This window comes from Strix uralensis, chromosome 16, assembly GCF_047716275.1.
Source record: "Strix uralensis isolate ZFMK-TIS-50842 chromosome 16, bStrUra1, whole genome shotgun sequence".
Taxonomy (NCBI): domain Eukaryota; kingdom Metazoa; phylum Chordata; class Aves; order Strigiformes; family Strigidae; genus Strix; species Strix uralensis.
This window is the reverse complement of record NC_133987.1, coordinates 12,200,397-12,227,143: the sequence shown is the minus strand read 5'-3', so window position 1 is coordinate 12,227,143 and position 26,747 is coordinate 12,200,397. Positions and strand designations below refer to the sequence as shown.

The window sequence follows — 26,747 nt, the reverse complement described above, 5'->3', positions numbered from 1 at the left end:
AGAGTCCTATTTATAGGCATGAAAAAATAATTAATTTGTCCCCTTTTAATTGAAAATGTAAAAAGGACTTCAGCTTTAAATAAGACATTTTGTACAAAGCTTGAGCACAAAAAAAGTGAACACCAACGTGTCATTATGTAAACACCACAAATGTTACTCGTTTGTTCAGTAATGCACAGAACAGCGTGCAAGTTCACTTTCCAGTGGATTAGATTTCTGTAGCTGTTCCACTCTCTCCCCCTCAGACCTTATTGGAATACAGGAAACCCAGAAGCTTTGGAACATTTACAAAGCTACAGTAGTCAGGATACATTGTGACTAAAGGATTATTTTTTTTCTTTAAGGGATTGGTCATTTAAATATACAGAAGTACAATAATCTCACAGGTAAATGAATGGCAGCTTGGATTAGAAAAAGCACCAAAATATTTAATACACATCTGGCACAAATTCCACAAAAAGTCAGTAATGGACAAACCAATGCTTTGCTTATAAGAAAAGAAAAACCTCCGACTGCACTTAATGCTCTTCTTCCAAAAGGGACACGACAAAAACATTGCACTCAGGATTGTTATCAAGTAAAGACAACCTTCTTATTACAACTTATTTGCATTGTGCCTTAGATTGCACATTCTATAACATGATGCTTCCATTCTGTTCCAGACAACAATGGTGAGCAAAATATGATACAAGAAAAGTGTAAAACTACAAACCAAATGGGACTCAGTAGATGCATCATCTTGACTTCTCCCACTTCTCCTCTAGATCTAGGTTTCAAATTTGGCCACATCCCTTTAAAAAAAAAGATCCTACATGAAACAGAATTTACTCCAGCCATTTTCAAGCATTACATTTACACAGCACTTCTGATACTGCCATCTGAAAGAGGAAGCACGGGTCTGCTCCACAACAAGCAATACATTCATCGTTTCCCAGAGCGAGAAAATTGGATCGTACATGGTTATCTCTTGGGTAAATCCAAAAAGGCAAAAAACACTCCTGACACAAAGAACAGCAGATTTGATCCTATTCACCCTTGCTGGTTTACGGAGGAATTGAGAGATTGATCAGCTAGTTGTATTCACATGTGATTCAACGAAAGCCCCACAAAGGTGTGCTCTCATTATTTCCTTAGTTAAAATTAGTTACTTCTGTAGGAGCAAACACTATCAAAGTGCATTCCTTCCGTAAAGGGCAACTTGAGGATAAATTGGGGCCTCAAGATCCACAAGCAAGTGCTCCAAGAAATCCAGCTGCGTCAACTAGCTCTCCCAGGCTGACCGTCTCCACGCAGCCTGTCGAGGACTTGCAGTTGCTTCATGCCCTCAAGACCAGCCAGTACAAACCCCAGTAGCGTTGGGTCAGGACCTAATCCTGCCAGTTGCATCCATGGCTCTTGGAACTCAAGTTACTCAACAACTAACAGCAGAAGGCCCTCCAACCACTCCTGCCAGCCCATCTCCTTTTTTAAAGACTATTTTAAACTTACAGATAAGAAAGCAAGCATATTTTTAAGGTAACTATGTTTAGCGTGACTTACAAAGTCACAACTTCAAAATATTAAGCACTACTCTGTGAAGTCCTCTAACGTGTAATACCTATGGGAGTATAAAAACAGCAGCCAGCCTTCAGCTCCACTGATCCTCTGTGCAGGTTTGCCACCTCTGGTCACACAACCTCCGCTCTCATGGGCCCAGAGAAGAGCAAGACTCAGCAGTTGTAACTGCATAAAATGGCAACATTCAAGTAAACACACTGGTTCAACAGTAGGCAACCTTTAGTCCAAATATAATTTACAGGGGGGAAAAGAAAAGCACTTTACACTAAGAACATTGGAGACGGATGGGTTTTTTTCTGTGTGTGAAATGACATGTTATCCAGAAAGGGCTTATCTGAAGAGTGCAATTATGCAAAGATAGAAGCTTTTAAAAAAAAATACTGTATAACCTCCAGATACCTGTTGGATTTTAAAACCCAACTAGAGAAAGATGGAGGATTACAATAGTAGCAAGGAACCGCTGTAATGTCAGTGATTTAAGGCAAGCTATTAGCAGGACTAGTAGGTTCATGCTCCTTTTACTTATTGTCTCACACACATTGTCCCTGTTCTCTTGACATATGTGCCCCTACAGATAGTGCAAGAGGTCATCCCAAAAGCAGCCCTCGAACTGGAAGAAGAATCTTGTAGCAACAAGTTGCTACAGCATAGCATCTATTTGGGATTTGCAATGACAGTAATTGTGGTGTAGTTTTCTTTGGGGGAGGAAAGCAAGGGACACAGATGTGTTGTATGAAAGAGACACCACCTAAATGCATTAATGAACACAACGTGAACACTGAAGCCTCTCTGGCATCCACAACACTCTTGAGAACACTCCAGCTTTGCTCAAGTGTAAGCATTTTATCCTGAGCAAGATTCTGACTTCAGGGAGAAAAAGGAAGTGTGCAGCCTTTATATTTTTGCAACTCCCATCTTTGCTGGGTGTTACAGGTCCAGTCCAACATGGAACAAAACTCAGTATTTTTAATCAAAAGAAAAATACAGTCATGGCACTGCATCAGGTAGGTTCTTGAGGTTTTACAAGGGCAACTGAAAAGGCTGATGGCTCCCTCTTGGGGAGCAGCTGCTCCATCTTCAATTTATTGTCAGTACAGGTAGGCTGACCAGAGGATGTGGGATGATAAAAGCCCCTGAGCCACATGCAATGTGGCTCTAGTCGGTCACTCTATTGCACTCCAAAACTAGCACGTGGGAGGACCAACACTTTTGTTCGCTTGGCTCCCTTTCAAAGGGTTGACTGCATGCAGATTAAGAGCAGTATACCAAAAAGTATGGCAAATAGATAATACTTAACTTGGGTCAATTAAAAAACTACATTATTCATCGATACATAAATTCCTGGGAGAAAATGATGGTAACCTTAAACTATTCAAGTCTAAGAACAAGAGGTAGAGATACCTATGTACTTCATGGTGAAGGAGTTACAGCCTTCTGTCTTACAATCTCATGTATTTCACTTCAGTTGATAATATAAAACCAAAGATTCAATCTTCACTAGTCCAGAGAGGAAATTTTAACACTGGTGGTTTTGTTTGTGCACAAGAAAATTTAAGCAGACACTTAGCTTTCAATACTTATCTGAAAAAGTATTTATGTTTTGCTGTATATTGAAACACTACCCTGAAGAATTTTGAGGTTTGGGTTAAGCATCTTCCTTTTTAATATGAAAGGCTAAATTCACATGCACACATATTGAGCAGAGTGAGGTCAAGGGAAGAACTGGGTGCCCAATTTACCAAGGACCTTCTAAAAAAGGATCACACTGCAGAACACAAGGCTGCAAGACCCAGAAACTCACAGTGACTATTATTTTCCGGCAAACGGGAATGATGTAAACTCAGCCAACAAATTACATCACAACTGAGGTGACTATTAACTATGTGGTGTTTCTTTAACTTTGCTGGACTTTTCTGGAAACAAGGCTTAGAACTGTAAGGAAGATACTTATGTTGACAGCGTCATGAAAACACTAAGGTCACTAGTCAGTGTATAACCATATCTGGGAACCACGGATGGCAGGCTAGTCCTGGAATCCATGGGTTCTTCAGGTCTGACAGACATGCAAGGAGTGAAATAAAAGTCACACAGGCACATCTGCTGCTGCCCCCAGCACTCTGAACCCCCCACCTGGCAGCCACCCTGCCCTCGGGAAGAGGGGCTGCATCTAGCTGCAACCAACCCCGAGTCACTTGCTCATCAGCAGAGCAGGGTGAACTTGCTTCATGCTCTTAAATGTGCTTGGCTGAAAAGCTACAGTGGTTCAGAGGCTGATTCATGAGCAGATCTGCCATGCCAGCCTGGGGAAGCCAGTGCTTGGCAGACCGAACTGTCACAGGCTTCAGCTGTCTGATTTTATGCCACCTGCCACACCTTCATGTATTTTTCCTGTGGTTCTTTCATTACAATTGCACAGTATTAAAAAGCTGTAATTCTCCATATAGAATAGCACCAGCAGCAAGTAAACTCACAATTCAGCGTTCAATTTCAATTAATTTCCTCAGTCATGTTTTATGGCCAGCTATGGGCAAAATCTTTCAAATCCTTACTTGAATCAATAAATAGTCTTTGACCTCAGAAATGCACCCACACAAGTAAAAATTAGCACAACTGAGCCTCCAGTTGATCCAGGAGCCAGATTTTAAAGGTGTTGCAAACTATAATATGGTGCAGGTGGTCAGTGTTTTATTACTAGGGACTAAAGTTTACAGGAGTTGTATTTCTTTGCATGTAAGGGAAGGCAATAAAATGCCACAGAGTGTGGATGTCAGACCAGTTTTCCAGTATATTACTATAACTATCTATATAGTTATCTATAGTTATGTATCCCAAGTTGCAGCAGATTCACTACATGCATAAAGTTTTCTAACACATACTCTAATTAAGAAAAAAAATTAAATAGTTGCAATGGTTTCAAGGATTTCATCAGCAACATTGCTCACTACAGTCCTGTGCCCTACACAATAAAATTTAAATGATATAAAAACGAAGAGTGAATGTATTTGGCCTGTTCCACAGATATTCACAGTTTAACCTTTAAACAAGCATATCTTCAGAAGCTCCAATATTGTTAAATACTTCTCAAAAACATGTACAAACTCCTACTCCCACACAGGTACACCAGCACTACAGAGTACGCTCTATTCTCATTTAGGATCAGAAAGTCACCAGGCAATCCAGGGGGAGGTCTGATGCCCTCTCTCACTTTCAGCACTGCCAGAGTTGCACCTTCAGCTCCTGGTTCAGGAGTTTAAAACTGATACAGGTCTGGTTTGCATTCTGTAAACGGTAATTAAAAAACTGAAGTTAGGCTAAAAATAAATGGTACTTTGCTAGATAGATCATTCAGCCATTTTTACAAGTAATTTACCCAATGGATGGAGTTGCTCCTGCTAGGCTGAAAGCAGCAGAACAAGAGCAAGGCTGTCCTCTCCTACTGAAAGCATGGGACTGAAGCTACTGAGAATTGTATGTCCTTTCCCCAGCAGGAGTAAGATTTTCCCTTCCTGTATATTCACCACCACCATCTTTAAAAACAAGCTGTATTACATTTGATACACTAAAATGGCTAAGCCTTGATGTGCCACAGATTGATTTCCTTACTGCTATCCATGTTCAGACCACAAGATAAACATCTTCTTTCAAGAGCTCTATCCCTCACCCTTTGGAGCTGCTGCAGTTTAGTGTATAAATTAGTAGCAGCCACTGCCATGATTTTATGTGCATGCACTGGCTATCCATTTGAATAGTTAGTTTTCACACTCTGGACATTTTAAATTCCCTTTAGAAAAAAAAAAAATGAAGTGATGAACAAAGCATTTAATAGCTCAATGAATGAGTAGTCTCAAACTTATAAATACAGTCTTAATTTACTATCAAATCAGTCTCCATTTGGAGCTTTTGCTAACAAAGCAGCCTCTGTTGGGGAATTTTTTTCTTTTTTTAAAAAAACAGCACCAGCAAAAGTCTCACCATAAATTCAATTATACCAGCACAAGTGCTTTGGCATGCTTTGCTCACCAAATCAGGATAAGGTTTTGCTGCCAAACAGTGCTTGTGCCTTGGTAGTTTGGAAGGTTATAGTAGCAAGGACAAAGCTTTGGGTATATTTACCTATAATACAGCAAGTTCAGGGCTCCCCTCCTGCAAAGGGACAGACTCAGCTGCATCTTTTTCCACAGCTTAACACGTCTCCCAGCAAGAGCTGGCAGAAGCAGCATGCACCAAACTCTCCTTTTATTAGATCAAAGAGATGCTATCTGTGGCTTGTGGGTTTGTTTCTAAACAGTTTTCAATACCCACATTTTGTTAAGTGATTTATGATCTCAGACCCAAGCTATTGCATAGGCTGTGCACCAGCAAAGCCAGTGACAGAGTTCAGGCAGATCCTCCTCCTCTCTCTGCTAACCCCTGTGGGGCACAGCAGATGTGCAAAGCATGCCTTCCTGGATCCAGTGACAAGCTTGCCACTTAAAATCTGCTTCCCTTTAGCTTTAAAACCCCTATATCACAAAAGCCATTAGATGTTATGGATGACTGTCCAGGTTTTTTTTGGTTTGGTTTCGTTTTGTTTTTGTTTTGTTTTTTTTTAACTGAAGCCATTTTATGATCCTGAAATGCAGCTCTGAAAATAAAAGGGGTGTAATGGAAGTGTATCAAATTCATTAAGCCAGTACTTAGCTCTGTAGAAAGCCTTGGCAATCATCCCTTTTACCAAAAGGTGTAAAAAAGTTGACATACTTAAAAAAGGTAGCATCAATAACCAAAAAAGTTTCAACCAGTGTTAATAAAACTCCCTTTAAGTCACAAGTTTCAACAGGCAAATAGTCCCAATACAGGCGTTGTAAAATAATAAATTGACTCCTATCCAAATATTATCAAATCAGTCTAAAAACGACTCATCTACACTGTTGTCATTAAGAACACATTAAGAATTCACTTTGTCATCAGATGCCGATATTGTTGCTCCAGAAAGTGTGGAGTATTAACTGCGATTTAGCAATTAAACATAGGTTTTAAAAAATTGGTTTGTCAATATTAATGCAAAAGATAGTTCCTTACATAGAAGTACTGTGCTTGCCAGACAAGTAAGATAATACTTTAGGTATAAATCAGACAAATTAAAGCAGAATTATACCACAGTTTTCCTTGAAGACTTAGGGTTTGTGTGTTGCTTCTGTCAATGTTTAGCAAAGTTAAGAAGCAGAACCTTTGGTTCTTTTAGTCAAGTAAAAATATTCTCATGTAGCCACAAAAATACAACTTCCAGAGAAAATGGAAGTCCATCAAGAAGTCCACTTTCAATAAAACTGAGGTAGTACTGCTCTTTTATTACATGATGTGTAAGAGATTTAGATACAAATCATCATCTACCACTCAGTTGACTGACAGGTACAGTAATTTTATAAAACAATCCCAACATTTAGTTTGAAACTCCAAAAAAAGGAATGATCTGGACTCATTCGCTAAGAGTTAGCTTAAAATGGGAACTAGCCATATTACAAAAAGCTGTTGCTTACGTTGTTTTTTAGAGCCTTATTACCAGGGGATTAATGCATTTATAGTTAACAGTTAACACTGCTGTTCATCTTGGTATAAAACCTTAAAATTATTACAGCCTAAAATGTCAACAATGTAAACAGCACTACACACAGTACAGACCTGCCCTGACAGATGTAGTATGAAAAACTTAATCTGGCACTGTATAATTTAGCAATGTTAATTTAACCTAACTAAAAAGATCTACATTGTGCAAGAAATATCAGACTTACTTATACTAATCTGAAGTCTTAAAAAAAACCCCAAAAAACGCTTAACTTGTAGCCAGGGTCAAATATTTCAGGGCAAGAGTAAAAGGAATAACCAAAATTAAGAAAGTGCCTAAAACATGATACAGCATTTTAGAGCCCTTTCAAAGACAAGGCAGAAAAAGGTGTAAAGTAGAAAAATCTGGAGCCTCGGTAATTTCCAGAAACATCCAGAGTTTACATTTCATGAAGGGCAACAGGTTGCTTTTGTCACTGCTGCTTCAATGTTGCTAAGTCTGTTCCTCCGCACACAGGCCCTCTGTGTCCGAAGATGTAATACATTTGGTTTCCTCCTCCTTTTTCCTTCGCTCCATTTCCCACTCCACAAAGGTATCGAAGAGACTCGGCCAGGCCTCGTCCTCGCTGTAGTTGCTAAGGTCCGGTCCAATCACCTGAGTAAAATTTAGAAACATGTTCCATGTGTCCCGGGAGATTCCCTTGATTCCTGAGGGGTTCTCAATTAGGAAGTGTAACCACTGGTCCAAAATGGGGGGCTTGTTTTGGGTGAAGACTAATTTCCAAAGGGCAATGGCTATTTCCCGATGTAGTGACCTCTGTCCTTCTTCAGAGTCCAGGCCGAACTGGAAAGTGAAACGATAGAGATCCTTGAATTTATCTTCCTGCTTGGCTTCATTTAAGAGGCTGGGGAACCTTGCACAAATGCCATCAATGCTGTCTGCGTTTATTGCTTTGCAGCCTTCAAAAAACTCCTTCCTATTAAGCAAGAGAAGAGAAATTAGTGTGAGCACTTCCCACCGACCTCACACACTGCACACTTCCCATCTCCATTCAGCTACATCAAATCAGAAGAGGGTTATCTGGACAGGACAAGGTGTGAGCTCAGCCCAGGTGGCACAAAGATTTTGGCAACACAAGTTACTGGAAAGAGAGATGTTTCCAAGAAGTTTCTCATGGCCTGGGGAACCACACACACCCCTCAGATCTGCTGGGGCACTGTTAGCATTTGAAGGATTTTGCTGTCTGCCTTTCTGACTACTCAATCTTACCACATCCAATGACTTTCACATTAAAAAGTGAATAAAATTTACCAAAGAAGAAATGCCAAATGTTTGAAAACACCACATTTATGCACTGAAGCACATATATTAACCAGCTTGATTCAATATTGCCCATGTCTAAACGCCCATGCTCTGGGCAAGCTGTTCTCAAGAGAAAGAGCAGTTCACTGGTGGCTTTCCTGTGGTTTTTGGCTGCTCTTCCAGCCTGTAAAATAAGAAAGGTGCCAATGGCGACAGTCAGCAAGGCACCCAGCAAGAGAGAACGGCATCACACAACACAGGCTACAACACAATGTATAAACACTGCTCGAAGCACCAGTCCTATACTAATTAGCCCACTAATAATCTGGCCAAGTGGGTAGATGGTTAGCTCTGATTTCTCTAATGCTCATGAGCAAGTGTTATAACCAGCCAATATTAACCAAAGCCAGCAGACTCTGACGTGGGACAGGCTGGAGAGGAGACAGGAGATGGGGCAGTGCTCAGGAGAACAGATGACCACATTGCTTTCCTTGATGGAAGAAGTCAGTCAGCATGCCTTTAAACAAAGGTAACATCTCACCACCAGATTTGCTCTCTCCAAGAAAATCAAAACAATGTTAATAAAACTCATGGTGGTTGTGCAGAATCACAAACACTACTTGCAATTCCTTTACCCTGTTAGCAAATACCTGTACCATCAGCCTCCAGTAAATCCACATTTGCATTCCAGAGTAACTCATCCATTTGACACACACCCACATCCACAAAGACTCTGAAGATGCTGGAAAAGCTATCTGTGCACAGCAGAGGCTCAGTTCAAGGCTCAGAACACCAAAGTAATTTTGAAAGTTATTAGCTCAGTAAAAAGAGGTAGCATTACTCAAATCAATCTAGATAGAACAACAAAAAAAAAAATTCATTTTCTCTCAGCAAGCCCCTGTAGAAAGTCTTTACTTGGTCTTACCTGGACAGTGATAGTCAAGTTGGGGGTGGAGGGGAGCTGTTGTAGTTTTGAGTTTGGGTTATTTTGTTTCTTTTCTAGTAAATTTTAGCTGTTCTGTTGTTTCCTGTAGCACCAGACATGCTATAAGCCTGCTGACCCCCTTGTCCAGAAGGACAGACAGCACTTTAAATACCAATCACTTGTCAGCCAGTATGAAACACCTACCAGCGTCAAACACCTTGCGGTTCCTTCCCTCTCTAGGCTTTAACAGGATTACTCTCGGAAAAAGACATTACGTGCAACGCTGGTTGGGCAGGAACAATTCTTAAGAAGCAGTCTGTCATTCTTTCACAGAACAATAACAGAGTTGGTAGTAGTTACTAAGGAATCTCACATTAAAGTGAAAATTAATTTCAGTGTCCAATAACCACGAAGATAATTCCGGATACAGCAAAATTGCTTTTGGTAAATCAAGAATAAATGAATGTCTACAGAACCTCTCTACACTGTTCATGATTAGCAGCATAGTGTCCAAAACCACATTTTTGATTCTGAAATGCACTGTGAGGGAAAAGAGAAAAGAGGACAATACAAAGCTTACCTTCTGCAGTGGTAGTAATTAATTTGATCAAAATGCAAGTGTTAGAAGAAATAAGTAAGTGAAGCTAATGAGGCTGTCTCTCCAACATACAGATGACAGATACTTTAATATATGAAAATAATTACAAGTTCTACAAGAACTAACCTTGTAAATTTGCACATGGTAGCAGCCTGGAATTTCCAAGCCAAAACTAGCACTTTAAATTCAGTGGGATCAACACAGAGGTCATTGCAAAATCGTTCCATTCCTTCTTCCAGTATGGCATCTTCCCGTTCATCCTTATACCTCCTAAATAACTCCCCAATCCTTTGGAGCGAAGATTCTTCTGCGCTGGAAACAGAGTCCTTCTTTGTATCTCCAGAAAACGTTGGAGGCTGACTAGACTCTACAGCAGCATCCGTTTTCTTTGTCCCATTCACAAGTATATCTCCTGCAGGCTTCCCGCAAGCTGAACCATGCTCGTCTTTGTGGACTGCACTTCTCTTACTATGCGACTTGCTGCCGGATTCCCTTTCCCCATTTTTGCTGCCAAGGGTAGAAGAAGGATTCTTGCACTTCGTGACACACTGGCCCATGATGTTGCAAGCCCAGCGTCTAGAGCGGTCCCCTTGCTGTTGGACACCCTCGCAGCTGCTCTTCAACACATCTCACCATGCCATTAGCGGCAGTCAACTAGCCTGAAAAACAGTTTCAGAGTCAAATTGCCGTTTCTCCACAAAGAATATTATAAGTATTAAATGTGGGATAACATTCACCAGTAAAAGACCAACTTCAGGATATTCAAGTTTAAGTACTGAAAAGGAGTAGTGTACAGAAGGTTGGCATATGCCATAAATTTCAGGCAATTTCAGGCTGTTTTACCTAGAAATCAATGCAGCTCACTCAGTGGCCGCAGTATACTAACGGGTCCTAATAAAGGAAATTCCTAAAATTCTTACTGTAACATAGGTTACAAAGAGGTTGATTCATGTACAGGCTTCATCAAGACAGACTACTCTAACCCAGAAATATTTTAAAGGAAATGTTTTTTTAAAGTATACCCACATTTTATATATAGAATATAAAACACTGAAACAAAGCAGTGGTGGGGCAGGGACACTGACGGGACAACCTGGCAAAAACTTAAGCAGTAGATTTAGCCTGTACCTTCAGCAAATGGGCAAAATGGGTTTTGGGGGGGTTTGGGGTTTCTTTTTTTTGTGGGGTGGGGGGAGTTGTGGGTTTGGTTTTTTTAAACAGAGTTTGGAACCTAAATTTTTGTTCTTAAAACATACACAGAGCAGGTTTGCAGAAAGGAGGCAACACTCACTTTTCATGCAAGATGGTGTTTAGGAATTATTAATTGTTTCAAGTGGGCTCCTCCCTTCAGGTAACAAGACAGACAGGGGGAGGGAGCCTTTTCAGACAGACACACATGCAGATAAGAAGTAGTAACTCCAGTTCAGCTTTTTTTAAAAAAATCAAAATTAAAATGCCAAAATTATTTCATCATACTCTGTTTTTATAAATCACAATGTTAAAGCCTTGCATATTTGGAAAAGATACTTTACCCACAGAAAAGGGTTCTTAAATTTTCCCTATTAAAACCAAACTAACACTCTGACACTATCCTATCAGCATGCAGTCACACCACAGACAGACCATTTCTCAGAAACATCAACTCCAAGAAAGCAATTGCTTATCATATTCCTCCTTTACCCACTTATTTGCATTTCATCTCTGCTGTCAGTTAGGCAAAAGCCTCAAACATAAAAATTGGGTTTATCTTGTCTTTGCTTACTGCTTCCAGGTTACAAAATTAGAACAAGAAAGAAAAGAGACAAAAATTAAAAATGAAGAAATAAAATAGATGTTCTGTCAGTTTTTCTGTATTCTTTCTTGGGTAAAGCTCTTCTGAGACTGAACCTCTGTTTTAAGCTGTAAACCTGCTTGGAACCATATGCAGATGACTGCTCCAGAAATTAGGATTACAAACATAAATCTTCTCTCAGCCATTATACCTGTTCTGGCAAAACAGCATGTATGCAGTTTCATGAGCAAAAAAAAAAAAAAAAAAAAAAAAAAAATCTTTTTGCCAACAACAACCAAGATGCTGGTTTCAACTACCTGGCTTCCCTTCCCCTCCCCAATCCCTTTTCTTAAACCCATAACCCACAAACAAAAACTGCGAAAAAACTATTTTTAAGCAGCAGGAGGAACAAACATCTGGTATGTCCTTTCATCAAACTGCTTTAAAGCTGAACTTTGTAACATCATTTTTATAGGCACATAAAGTTCAATCTAATGTCATTAAGAATAATTTCTTATTCATTTGTATTTTAAAGGATTTATTAAAATCTGCACTTCCACATAAACAACCCAAAAGCCAATTTCACTGGTCCTTAGTACCTCACAGCTCTTTGAATTGCAGAGTACAGCCTGGCACTTGTTCCTGTGTGGCCATGCGTCTGTGCAACATCATCCTCTCCAGTCTACACCAGTCATTTTTTCATTACACCAAAACAAACAGGATATTATTAGGCAGTTTAAATTACTGCTTAGTGATTAACTCCCAGATACCAGCCTTCCTTCCCCCCCCCCTCCCCCCCCCCCATATGCATCAGAATTCAAATGCTCAATCTACACTAATTCTTGTTCTTCCATCAGTTTCTCAAAGGCAGCTAGCACTACTTTGGCTAAGTTTTTCTTCAGAGAATCATGCAAGTAAAGGAACAGAATAAAAAAATCCCAAGTAAAAACTAGTATTAGAGTTTAGCTAGTTTATAAAACTTTCTGCTCAAACATATAACAGCAGTTATTAGCTGTTGGGGATTCAGAACAGCTTTTCCCTATGGACAGGTTAAAGAAGAGCTGCCTATTAATGAATAGTACTTTCCTCTAAAGTAGCTGGTAGTAGTCAAATCACATGCAGCATAATGGACAGTGGTGAATCCAATTCACTTTAGGAATCCCAACTTAAAGTTTAAAAATAAAGAGAGTTTGCAAGACTAACTTAGATACTCTGTCCATAAATTCTCTTAATGGAACTGATTCATGCTGTCATGTTTCCTAAGCAACGGCTTGTATTAATGATGGTAAAAATCTAATATTCGAATCTACAAAGTGACATCACCAGTGTGATGAAACAGACGGGGTTTATTGTCATTTCCTGTCATGAAAAGACAGCATAACAATACATAGAGGGAAGGTCAGCCAGCATTATTAAACACCTATATGTGAGGAAGTGTCCCAACAGCTGTTTCTGAAAACCACTGGAAAGCACAGCGCAACGTTAACCCATGGAGTGCAAGTTAACCACGTCCCCTGCAGCGTACCCCTCTGACAAGCACGTTTTCTGTACTCCAACCTACCTGCCTTACAAGGAGCTGACTGCTGCTCCTGAACAGCCACTGCCTGGGCTCTGCTAGCACTGCTCTTCTCTGCAGTAACAGAGTTCTTCCTTTCTCCTCCCTGCCGAGGAGGTTTTCAGAGCATAATCTTACTCATTATGAGCAAACACTAGAAGATACTGAAATACGGTTGCTGCAATTCCTTACTTTTCTACTACATGAAACTTGATGTCACGTGCCAGATACTTTGAGGCATTCTACCCCAAAAATAGCAAAACCAGCTTGGGAAAAAAAAAAGTCAGACTGCATCCACTGACAGTTTGTGCATGTATCTGGTTTTGTAAGAGAAAAGTCTTTTGGTGCTCCATCAGCTACCCTTTTATAAAATGCCTTCACTGAGCTGGATCCACTTCACTTACTAGTCACCTCCGCTTCCTACATGACTCAGGTTTCAAGGCATGAAAGGAACAAGAGCCTCGGAAGGAGATAGAAACAAGTGGGAGAACCCGGCCCTTTTGTTAAGGAAGGCTGGAGAGAGGATCCGATTGCAGCATCAGGAGCTGCACTGAACTCAGTGTTCAAGGAGTATGAAAAAGCACTCTCAGGAAAGTGAACAGAGCTACTCATTTAACTGCAGAGCAGAGCAAATGTCACATCTAGGTCATGCCGATTACAGTTAAGTGAGCACAAAGATGTGTAGAGATATTTCTCCCAGTTGGATGGGGAACTACAAGTATAAAGTTCACATGTACCCAAGGTTATACTGGATTGATGGCAAAGCACCAATTCCCAAAAGGATCAGATCCCAAGAGAAAAATTACTGTAATAGGCTTGTACAACGTAACAGTGAGACACAAAATGCAGCACTGACCACTAGTTTTGCTAATCTACTAAAAAATATCAAAATTCAGGGCTAAGGTTGGAACATACTCAGTGCTACAGGATGCAGTACTCCCAAAGAAGTTTGATTACTCAGACAAGTATTGAGCAATAACCTACAGTAAATATGAATCACCAAGATGCCCACGAGGCCATCTTCCACATAACAGGAACTGCAAAGCAGAGATCGACAATGATGTTCTCTGCTTCTTTCTAGAAGGGAGTAAGCAACTGGAAACACAGGAAGCCTAGTGCTGGTGAATACAGACAATTAAAGAAAAGCCACTCTCTAAGAACAAAGGATGTGTAGAATTGTATTGCCCAATATATTAAACATAAACCCTAGAGAAGATTGGAAAGACCCTGCTAATGCTTGGTGGGGCGTTTTGTTTTGGGTGGGGTTTTTTTAGGTTTCTTTTTGGTTGTGGGTTGTTTGGGTTTTTTTAAGTGCTGTAAAGCAATTAGTTTTTCTCCATTTTCAAGTGACCAGATCACATGTAACCCAAGATTTGAAGGGAGCAAAACAACAAAGTGACTCAGTAATAATTCTCTGTCATACAAGCACAACATGGCACAATTGAAAATGGAAGCACTGAAGTCAGGGAGACCTGGCAGGAGGAGAGAAGATGCAAAGAAGATACTTAAGTAACCCTGTATTTTTCTTTAATGACCAACACCATTGTAGTAATAGAAATTATTGGATATGTCCAGAGAATAACAAAACACAGGCAAGCATTATGCTGTTTAATAAAAGCATTGCATCAGAATATATTTACAATGGGTTTCAAAACACAGAAAATATCAAGACAGAAGAAGAAAAAACCCTCCATACATTCAAGAACAGCTCAAAGACAAATTTAGGAAATCTCAAAACAAAAGCGGACACAGCTCAGCCAACCATTAAATCCCTCTCCAAGTAGCAGTTCACTAGCTAAGGCAAAGACAACATTGCTAGAGCTTAACTAAGTCCCAACCCAGCCTCAATTTTTTGCAAACACTTGAGCATAGTCTGTAAGAATTTTACGGAATTTCACTATGCGTTATCTACCTTCTAGTGGACAGGGATACATGACTTCAAAATAGCTGAGAGTAGTGAACAGTATCATGGGCGCCCCGTCTTTTTGCAGCTCTGAACAGATACACGCAGCTTTCTATTGGGGAGGCACAAGAGGATCATTGTAACTGCTGAACCAGAAGCAATCGCTGCTCCAACAGTTGATGCTGGGCAAGTGATCTTGTAAGCAAACATCTAATACTTACATAGTTTCAGCTACACAGGGAATCATTCCACTAGCTTCACAGCCTCCTTCCAGCTCCCTGGGTTCCACATGGAACGCTGTAAGACAAAAGACCACACACATTTTTTATTTAGAAGGGGCTATGAAAACCATAAAATGCACCAAATCACTCAAAAGCAACTATGTATTTAATAAAATCCTTCATAGCCAAAATCCATTTGTTGTAAGAGTAATTTTATAAAACTACTTCACTCTGACTTATAAAGTAGCATTAATACCATTAACTCTGCACTGTCATATAAATCATAGATCAGGTACTGAATACAACCGACAAGTTCAAATGTTTGTTAGGAGTAAACACACACTTCCGGATACTTTTATGGCTTTCAGCATGGGAGAGTTAATTCCTCATTTCATGCACTCAAAGCAAAACAGAGGACATGCTATCATTGTCAATGCATGTTAGCTAAGCAGCTGTTTAATCTGTGAATTCCAGACAGCTGCTACCTAGCAAAGCATAATTTGGGTCTAGAAAGTAATTCTCTTTTCATTCTCTAGCACATTCTTTTCCATGTTTGTTTTCCCATGTTCAGTTGAGCTGGCTCAACTTCACTTCTCTTAAATTCCCAGCTTTACTATGTAACTACGAAGCTCTGACGAAAAGATGACAAAGTTATGTCTGGTTTGTGTAGCAAGAGCTACAACCACAGCACCTAGTCAACACCTCTGTTTGTATCTGATCTAGAAAAAAAACTAACACAAAAAACAAGCAAGCTCGGGCAAAGCTCCTCTGCTCTACCATACCAACAGAAACACTAAAACACCTTGGTTTTACAGCTCTTAGTACATCTAGGGAGCAGACAGGTGATCAAAAGCTGCCTTTCTGCATACTTACTTTTTACATGAGACCTAGTCCTTAGGAAACAAGTAGGAACATTAGCTTGTTCAGGGTTTTCTTCAGTAGAAAGTAGGGAATGGATGTAGAAAGCCAATCATAAAACAAGTTCTTACCACACATGCCAGTCTCCACATAAATTGAGTTTTTCCCCCAAACTTGAGTCCTATACATGGATTAGGACAAATTTGACCAACAAATAAACCCTAGTTCAGATCAAAGCTTTTAAAAAGCTTTTAACAGCCCACGGAAACAGGCATCCAAAATGCTTCAAAACCCTTAAAGTAGTACTTTCACCCCATAATACAGACACACGGAGCAATAATGTATCTCTGCCGAACCATTTTTAGGCATTTACTTTTGAGATGGATAGTTCAAAAATCCCACTTCACTCTGGATTTATATCCTTTGCTTCCAAACCTCATCTTCCACAGAAACAACAAGCCTTTTGCCCCCCCCCTCGCCCTCAACAGCCTCCCAGCTCTTTCAGCATACACTCCTGCTGAAAGGGCTGCCCTGTGCAGGTGCACAGCCACCAGCCAGCTTAAATTTGTATGGGAGCAGAGGAGTTCCTGCCTCTCTCCTGGTGGAAGTACTAGTTTGGATTTCTTTCTATTTGACCATAGTATCCCATGAATTTCAAGAATTTAAGGAAATGTAACATCTGGCATTTCTATGTTAATTTCTTTTGGTTCCCTGCAACTAAGTAATTCCTTTTATAAATCATCAGGGGAGGAAAGAAGAGACAGGAGGGACACAGGGCTCTGTGCAGCCTCATTCCCCAGGGAGCCTGCTTAAATTGAAGAGAAGCAACATCTTACACTTCACATTTTAAAAATCATTGTCATGGCAACTTTATGCAACAAACTAACTACTTTTCAAACAGATTTTTATTTCTTTGGAAGAAACCTATGATCCACCAAATCTACATTTCAAGTTGACTACAGCACATACTGGAAGCGAACACTCATTTTAAGTTCAAAAGAAGCTGAATCTGATGGAGTTCAGCTCTAACCAGCAAAAGCCAAACTTTTTCAGGTTGTTTGAAGTAGTTTCCACATTGGCTGACTTCTACACACACACTGTCTGGAGCCAGGAGCCAGAAATTTTAACATCTGTTAGAACAGCCAGCTATAATTCTTCTCCTTTTCTTCCTACTTTTATTGTACCAAGGTTGCCCATTTCACCCTTTTATAATTTTTAATACAGTAGCAAGTGTAAACTTCTATGACAACACAATTATGGAATGTGGAATAAAAAGTTAGTATGAGTTAGCAGTTAAAAAAACAAGCTCTTCAAGTCTGTATTTAAAAGCTGTCATAGCACAGCAATGCGTTGTGGCTGACTTCATCCTAAATCACGCAAGGTGACTGCCGCGGGGGTGGAAAGAAGCATCAACACTTTTGTGGCAGAGGTTTTAATTCAGTCCTTGGGTCAGGGTTGCAAAGTATAGCTGTATGCTATGATCACCAAGCATCCCCCCCTTGCTGGTGCAGGAGCAGCGTCACACTACAGTAACTCAGAAAACAGCCTGCATCATTCGTTAGCAATCCCATTCAGCAGTCCACTGGGAAAATAAATAAATGGTGTGCACCCTCAGGATTATGGAGACCTTTGTTTTGCACACCTGCCTCTTTTTGCACCTGTGTCCCGCTTCCGCCTGGAACTTTGGCTCTCCTGAGCATGGGTGCATGAAGGATCACACTGCAGAATACTGCAGCACCAAAGCTGCTATTGCCACCGACAGCAGCGCTTGGCAGCTTTTCCAGGGGAAAAGAGCTGATGTCCTTCTCACAAATCAACTTTCTTTGCTTTTCTGTGGAGAATCAGTGAAGAATTAGTGATATCATTTCCTTCTTCAGCAGGCAGTTGAGAGGATCAACTCTGCACGTGGAAGATTTTACTGTGCAGTTAAGAGTTTTATACTACGGCACTAAAGCACTTGGTGCGTAAGTGTTAAAGCATAAACGAAGCTTCGGTCAGCAAAGCCATCACATGGAAACTGCTTATTTCAAGTCATAACCTGCAATGAAACTTCCTCAGCAAAAGCACTCTGACTCCAGCACCATGGGTACATTATGGGCTTTCATTAGCCCAGAAGACACCTCACCTCATCTCTAACCAAACGCTGTGCTAGCACCAGTCCGTCACACAGATCTGTTCCACACCTCTGCTGCAGAAATACATTTATGTGAAGTTACTTAAGAGGAAGTCTAAAAGCAGGAAAGTCCTGCTGCAATTAGTTAAAATGAATTATTAGTTTGTCAGGCTTCCTGCAGTTCAAGCCCCTTTCAATGAACTACAGCCAGGTTATGGTTTTGGGGGCATACAGATGGGAACTCTGTCAGTCTGCTCCAAATCGGGATAGCAAACTACTTCTGATTAACCTCACTTTGAGCTTTGGAAACCAGATTTAAAAACCTGATCAAACTGGGTAAAATTTGTCTCTACAGAACACACCTGTATCAGAGTAGAAGCCAGTTATACAGACACATGAAAAAGGCCCATGCAGTTTTGGCTGCTGCTTAGTAGAAGACTAAATGGCTGTCAATGGGAAAACCAAGCCAGACAATATGTATGTTGGAAACTGGAATACTTTCTCAAATGAGAAAGACCATACTGGAAAGGCCTAACTAGTTTGGAAGGGAAGAGAGGGGCAGGTACAAAAATATATATAAAACAAAATTCAAGTAACAACAGATTCAGAAACTGCTTCACCATGTCTACAGCCCATAATGATGGGTCATCTCTCAGTGCCAAGAACCAGAGCTACCACCAAACCTCTTTCCAGAAGAAGCCCCACAGTTGCCAGGAAGCAGGAAAAAAATCTCTTAAACAACTGCACCTTGACATGGTGTGCTGTCACTTCAAGTCCAGTGCTGGGATATCAAGGGAGATTTTTCAATTCAAGACTCTGAGGCAGAAGAAACCTGCTTTCTGCACTCTTGAAGAGCACCATACTAAGACACAGGGCATGATATCACATTTCATGTTCAAACTCCAACAAGTAGTCTCAAGACAAACTGGAATAGATGTTTTGGATCTGTAGCTTGCTGTGTCCAGCTAATTATACAAGGTTAGCTTAAGAAAAAATGAATAATGTGAAAAATGATAGGGAAAGAGAGAATAAAAGCACCTTACTACTTTTTCTCATGGAAGACACATTCCTTAAGCAGCTTTTTTAGCAGACACACACACATCATCCTTGAATCCCTTCCTCTCTTTTATACTCTCTAACCACACAATACCTTACTTACCAATTACTTCTCATTGTTTTTCCACTTGGCCCTATTTAAAAGTTTGAAATCCTTTCCTATTATGTGCTTCATCCTACTTTATTAGGTGGGTGGAATGATTTGTTAGGATTATTGTATTTTCACAGAGCAAACCCAAGTCCAGTTAGCTAAATAGCATATAATCTTACAAGGGTGCCTTAAGGGGCTTCTGTAATGTAAATAAATTAATGAACCAATTCACACAGCAGCAGTACTTGTTTTGAGAAGTCTATTTAGGCTGTGAGCAAGACAACAGGCAGAGGGGAAATCAAGACAGCCAAATGACATGGCTGTTCAAGATCACACCATCAGTTTTAAGTAGAGTTGAAACCAGAATCCCAACCAAATTCCATCCGATTCCCTACCTTGTACATACTTAGACATGAACAAACTCGTTTATTTCACTGCACATAACTCAAACCTTGGATGAGCTTGAATCTACCACCTTCAAAAAACAAAGATTTGGTCACTGAGCAATTCGTCTCCATCCCATTAAAAACTATCAATCTTACCCCTCTCCCCTGATGTCAAAGACCATCTCAAGGTCCAGCACTTACAAAAAAGCAAATTGTCATTTAATGAGGGTTTGGGTGTTTTTTCCCTTTAATGTGCAAAGGGTTGTAAAAGAATAATCCTTCAGTATTTTTCCAGGGTACACCAACTTTTGCACAGCATGACAGACCTTTAGCACCTTGTATGTATTATAATTACAGCAGCACATGCCAGGTGAAGAGATACTCTGTGCTCAGACACAACCGGTTCACATCTCCACAGCAAAACTGCAGATTATGGGACCAACAGAAACCATGACCCTTAGATATTTGACACAGATGCATTCTGCTGCAAGCATCTGAAAGTAGCTGTGCTACAAATATTTACCTTACTCTGTCTCAGTCAATTCCGTAAATTAATCTACGGAAAACTGCAACTATCCTGTAGCCAAACCAGAATAACTTTGAAAAACCACCTCGGTCTACAATCCGCTCTGCAATGGAAAAAAACATTTACTTTTAAACTGAGCTAAGTGTGCACACATTTTCTTTTGCACTGAGTTCAGCTAGCAGACTTCACCTTGAAGAAGCCAAGGCACCTTCATCCATTACATGCAGTAGAATATAATTCAGGTAGATATCAAATTATTTCTGTAATAATAAGATATGCTTTAAACTATCTGTAATAAGTGAATAACTGTATTTCTTACTACTCTCAACAATGAAGAAAACATACCAATCACACAAAAAAAGGAAGTCTTTCCAGCAGCTCTGGTTAACAGTGTCCCATCTCCAGCACAAAGTAGCTGTGAGAACCGTGATCCATACAGCGGCCTAACAGGGCAGCGAAGGGACAAGTCTAAAGACAAGAGCCAGACCACCTCCTAAGATCACTTCTGGCAGCAGAGCTCATAAGGAGTTTACAGAAGGCCCGCTAGCCATCTCAGTAAGTATAACATAGCTTACAGGCTGCCAGCCAAAAGAATCACTCATTTCTTGCAGTTGTGTAGGAACTTCATTACCAGCTGACCACGTAAATACTGGAATCATATTTAAGTTATGTACAAAGAATTGTTTTAAGTGAAAGGACTGACATCTGAAAGTGCTTTAAGAGTATATGCTTGGATTTTTAAACTTAGTGCAGTTTTTAAAGCAGGAAATACACAAAGCCACCCGCAGAGACCCTAGTTCTCTCTACTGATTTGAGTCCTGACTTCCCTATTACAGTGAATGACACTAACATTTCACACTGTACCAAGAATGCTGCAGCATTTAGATGTTAACTGTATCAACAGCTTCGAAGGAGCTCCTGTGAGTACTTGAACTTAGGTCATCAGTTATAACAAAGACTCTCAGCTCTCCTTGAGAAATCTGGTGGCAGCTTCAACCAACACACATTTTGTTAATAAGTTTTCACATATCCTTGATTTCACTTGATGTCTTGTGTCTCACAAGAGACGTAAAGTGTGTAGGTATCTATCCCTGTGCTTCACGAGACATAATCACTAACTAGAAGCACAGGTAACTGTGCTTGAAGCTGGTATACATCAGACCTTTGGCATTTCCAGACCGCCTATTTATGTACTGATCCAGAATACTCAAGGCTTTCTGTACAGACTCATTTGCAATGAAAATACTGAATAGTCAGCATATGACCAAAACCAAGTTCTAGGACATTTGTGTTTGTAAGTCTATTACTAAGCTACACACACCTCCCATAATCATAGGCGTTCAGATGCTTTTTCTCCCTCCCTGTCAATTTTAAAACAAAAGGATAAGACTGACTGCATTAGACGTTTCAAAGTTGCAGAAGGAAAACTTGTATTACACTAAAAAAATTTCAGAGTAAGAGCTAAAAACTGTCACTTTCTGCTACTACGTGCATGCAAAAATAAGACTCTGGTATTTTTCAGGAGCACATAATCATTTTGGTTTAAAAAAACCATTTATGTTCATTAAGTAGGAAAAGTGAGACAACAAATAACTGACTGTCATACTGTCTTTGGCAGTCTGACTTTCTGGGAATAACAAACTGTGACAGGAGGTCAGTAACAGCATTCTCACATTTTGCTAAGTAAGTTTTGTCTTTCACAAACCAGATGTCACAGACAGAACAGCATTTATAACTATTCTGAGACACCAGAAGATTATACTAGGTCATTCTCTGTACTGGAATCCTGCCTCACCACCTATGCTTTTGTTGGTTTCTCTACAGTATTCGTACTTCTGTGAAAGAGTTCTTTAATACTTACACTTAAGTAGTCCCCTAACCATCACTCTTCTAGTAGCAAAACATTGCAATTAAATAACTTTTACCTAAAATCCATATTTTCCGCTTCCTTCAAGATGCAGATCATTGGACTGAAGAGCTGACCCCCAAGATATATAGATAAAATGGAGACATAACAAGTCTAAAGGGGTCAGTTCTCAGATTATCTTCTAGGCAAGAAGCTTTGATTCACTTTCTCTTCCCATATTTGCTCTGTTCTAGTTAACACCAAGATTAGAATGTAAAAACATCACTAAACTGTCACATGTAACAAGGAGAACCTCCTTACATCACCATAAAAAACTGGCATTTGTGCAACGGAAAGCAGAGCTCCCCTTTGGTTTGCCAACCACCACCACCCCTGGGGCTCTCCGACTTGCTCACCCACAGCCAGTTACCGATAGCTAGGCAGTTCCACAAAACCTTCTCATGAAAGGGTGAAGTCAAGGTACAAGTGAACGATGGGAGCACGTCTGCAAGTCTTGGCTTTTCTGATCACTCCCTGGGAAGGCTTCCACCTAGATCTGTAATTACCTGACTCGAGTCAAAAGGGGGCGGGGGGGAAGAAGAGAGCTGACTGTTTCAAAAGACACACTTGAGACAACTTACTGTATAAAGAAACTGAGAAAACTAGCACAGACAGTTTACTCGTGTCATATGTTTACAGGGGGTAAATTGCAGGTGGCTCTTTACCAGAAGGCAACATTTGCCTTGAACATTTGCCATGAAATTACCATTGTTTCAAGTTACTATATCATTACTGCTGAATAACTTAGAGTCAAGTATACAATTAATCCATGTCACCAATGCAGATAATCTGCAAAACATTACAGCCATTTAATCTAGTATTTTTAAAAGGAGGAAGAGGGAAGAGACAAAAGAAATTATTAGACTTCCAGTAACCAGAAGACAAAGCCTATTAGTCAGAGGCAAATAGAGGAAAGGAAGCCAGCCAGATAAGATGCAGACCCCTAGGGAGAAGCAGCCAGAGAGAAGGAGCCCAGTCAGGGAATGCTGATGAAGGCTGTTAAGGGGGTTCCCTCTTATCTTCCTGTGACTACCAAGTCCCTTAAGTGTTTACAGATTGTTCTTTCAGTCTCCGAGAATTGTGGCTACCAATCTTCAGCTCCTTCTTTATTTTTAAGAGTCAAGATGAAAGGACAGACTGTTTTTCCAACATCCCATGCCTTCATTTTTACAGTCTCTTCTTAGTCTGAGCAGTTTCCCTGTTAGATTCACTACTACAAACCCATGTACCTAACGGAACAATAACATTGTTTCTGCACTTTGCAAGTTCTTACAAACTGCCAAAACCCCACCACAATGGATTTTATAGTGCTCCAAGGCTTTAAATTAAATTTATCAACACTTCCCCAGCACCAGTAAAGAAAACCGAGTGCTACAGTGTGGGACAGTTCTGAGCTGTACTCTGGGACTCACACTCCTGCTGACTGGCAGCTGTTCACCTCGTTATATCCAAACCACCTTTACATTGTTTTCTGTCATAAGGAAATGCAAGTTTAGAAGAGTCATGTCTATCCCCCATTATTTCACCCACTTTTCATCTACTTTATATTCCACTGCTCCAATACACATACACACAACATACAGGATTTTTTCCTGTTCCTTAAGCTGAACCGAAGAAAGCAGCAGAACCAAGCCTCTTCTTCATCGACACAGAAATTTGTCAGAACAAGTCCCTTTGTCTTAGAAGTCTGTCAAATTGTCTGGCAGCCCCTCTTGCTCAATATATGCTTAACTAATTTCAGCGACAGTCTTCCAAAAGAGCTGTTCTTAGTTTTCTCTCAAAGCCACCCCTTCACTTCATCTGATCACATTTTTTTAATACAATTCATACTAAATGGAAGCAAGATGTAATTATGAATGAATTCCCAAGATCAACAAATTATAATAACTACCGACACAGATCAGTTAGAATTTGCTATGAACACGACAACGTTCAACTCCAAAATAAAGAAATTATGTAGAGAAGGCACCTAACCCAGCCTTAAAGGTCCAGAAGCTGATTACAGATCATATCGCAGGCTATCAGTCTCAAGATGAAAGCAATTTCAGAAGCATCACATTGAGCAGCCAAGTAGTATCAAAGCTGTAAGCTCCCCCATTAATAGTTTTATGAAATTTTTAAAGGATAATAATTCATGTCTGCATATAACTTGCTATTAGGAAATAATCAGAATTTTAGAGATCACTACAAGAGCTGATATTTGCAGTAAGTTTGTAAAGCCAGTTGTACTTTGCAAATCTGAACTAATTCAACACAGATCACAAGCTCTCCTTTTTCTGCTGATGTGCAGAAAATCTTTGCTTTAGACTGTGTGCTGCCTTTCACGTAAACGGTTATGAAGGTTTTCCACAGACCACTAATGCACACCTGTGCAGGGAAGATTTTAAAGACAAACTACAGAACTGACAAGAACACGAAGTCAGATCTCTTTACTTTCACATGCAATCTTAACCAAGGGACTACGTGTCCTTTTCTGAGGATTATCTTTTACCAGGGAAACATGCAGCAGTGTTCAGATGCGCTTGAGAAACATCAGTACTCAGACATTCTCTCTTCCCATTGCTAGCCCAAATAAAACACTAATACCATAGTTATATGTTAACTGTTTAATAAAGAGGCTCTTAAATAGATAATAAGAACATAGATGTCTTTTGATCAACTGTTCTCCCAAAAAAAGACAGACCATGCAGCACAACTGCAACTGTTAGTGAGGCCTGTCTGTAATTTTCAGAGAGGTAAGGCAGTTCTGTGTGTTTTGTTTGTACAGCTATACCCCTTTTTTCAGAGCACTTAACCTATTACCCCTTTAAATTATACGGCAGACATTACTATTTAAAAAAAGTTACCAGCTGTGGGTCAATGCTGTTATTCTGATACTTGGCATCAGACTGTCCAGTTATCAATGTAACATTTTGAAGGATAGCATATCAGCAGTGTTAACTATTTAAAAGATAATCAATGATTCTTTCCAGCAACCACAGCACTAATAGGAAAGGCATATTCTTTTAACTAGTATTTGCTTGAAACTCTGATTATGCAAGTTACAATTTAAGTTGTTATGAGTGGCTTATTAGTACCACCACAGCCCCAGAGAGTTAAGAGTGATTAACGCAGATTGCAGCTTTCGCAGGAATGGTAAACATACTTAGGAAAGGGACTGAAAGCTAAAGTAATAAAAGTGGCTTTGCAAAGACGGTACGCTCAGATTACAAGAACTACCTCGGAAATAGATTGGTCTACATTTTATCTCTCTGTCTTTTTCCTGAAAACAGTATGAAGATACACCTTCTAGCGTTACACGTGTAAAGGCTGGGCACGAAGAGTGTTTGAACAAAGCAGCTGATCTCCTCAGCCCTGGAGGGGATGCGGTGCTGCACGCAGAGAGGTGGTTTGTCAAGAGACATTCTAGGATCCTGCAGATGGCACAAGCCAGAATAAAAAAAATAAGGAAAAAACCCCCGAAGTGAGCCAGCACCATTACTCGGGGCACACGAGTTAGTGCCGGGCAGGCTCGGCTCGGCAGCACCCAGCGCTACGCGTCCGCCGAGCCGCTGCACCGGCCTGCACGGAGCGAGCCCCGACAGACACCAACCGGAGAAGCGCCCCGGACGGGACCGCCCCGCGCCGCGGCACCGGGGGAGCCTCCAGCTCCCGGCTGGGCACGCCGGTACCGGCGGGCCGTCCCGACGGCTGCCAGTCCCGGGGGCCGGGCGGGCTTGCGGCTCCGGGGGGCCCCGCCGTGAGGGGGCAGCGGCGGCGGCGCGGGGCCCCCAGCGCCCAACCGGCCCTGGCGGGGCTGAGGGGGCAGCGCGGCGGCCCCCGCCGCCGCCGAGGCTGCCGGCCGAGCCCCGCAGCCCGCGCCGCCGGCCGAGCCGAGCCGAGCCCTGCGCCGCTCCCGCCGCCGCCGTCCCCCCCGCCGCGGCGCCCACAGCCCGGCGCGGACGGGAAGAGACATGGTCCAATTCACTCACCTCCGCGGCTCCCTGCGAGACTGCCTCCCCCTCCCTGCATCACTTCCGGGGGTGAGCAGTCAGCTGGCGGCGGCGCGGCGCGGCGCGTGGCGACGTAAGGCGGCGTGCCCGACGCCGCACGCACGGTGAGGGCAGGGAGGGCAACGGGTCACCGCCCCCCCTCGCCCACCGAAGCGGGGGGACGGGGCCTAGCAGGGCGGAACCGCCGCAGGGAGCGGGGAGCGGGGCCTCGGCGCGCTTCGTCCCGAAGGTAAAGCGAGGCGGTGGAGGGCGGGCGGGCAAGCCGACACGCGGGGAAGATGGAGGGGAGGGGAGAGGCTGGAGGCTTGAGGGGGTTGGTAAACCCCCTCCGCTTCCCGCGTTGGTTCCGCCCGGCTGCGGGGGCAGTGCCGTCCCGGCCGCCAGGAGGCAGAAGGGCGCCCGTATCTGCAGCGCCCCCCGGCGGCAGGGCGGCTCCGGGCAG

At 41.5% G+C, this 26,747-nt stretch overlaps 3 protein-coding genes across 16 annotated transcripts in view; 2 read left to right on the top strand and 1 right to left on the bottom strand.

Annotated features, from left to right (window-relative positions):
• The window catches only part of REXO5 (RNA exonuclease 5), a 44,854-nt gene extending 19,086 nt beyond the window's left edge, over window positions 1-25,768 (top strand). The window contains exon 19 of the mRNA XM_074886082.1: window positions 25,586-25,768. Within this exon, the coding sequence (XP_074742183.1) occupies window positions 25,586-25,619 (34 nt within the window). The 3' untranslated portion in view covers window positions 25,620-25,768. The remainder of the gene's footprint in view (window positions 1-25,585) is intronic.
• DCUN1D3 (defective in cullin neddylation 1 domain containing 3) lies at window positions 10-26,384 on the bottom strand. Its single transcript, XM_074886085.1, has 4 exons — window positions 26,285-26,384; window positions 15,378-15,453; window positions 10,054-10,586; window positions 10-8,078 (listed from the first exon to the last, which is right to left on the bottom strand). Exons 3-4 carry the CDS (start codon window positions 10,482-10,484, stop codon window positions 7,595-7,597), a joined length of 915 nt encoding a protein of 304 aa, XP_074742186.1. The 5' UTR covers window positions 10,485-10,586; window positions 15,378-15,453; window positions 26,285-26,384; the 3' UTR covers window positions 10-7,594.
• Window positions 26,385-26,747, top strand: part of LYRM1 (LYR motif containing 1) — a 28,042-nt gene continuing 27,679 nt past the window's right edge. For 13 of the 14 annotated variants that reach the window (XR_012631166.1, XR_012631168.1, XR_012631167.1 and 10 more), the window contains exon 1: window positions 26,404-26,534. The gene's annotated coding sequence lies outside the window, so the exon portion shown is untranslated. Of the gene's footprint in view, window positions 26,535-26,747 lie in introns of all 14 variants that reach the window. The other variant, XM_074886090.1, reaches the window with a different exon arrangement.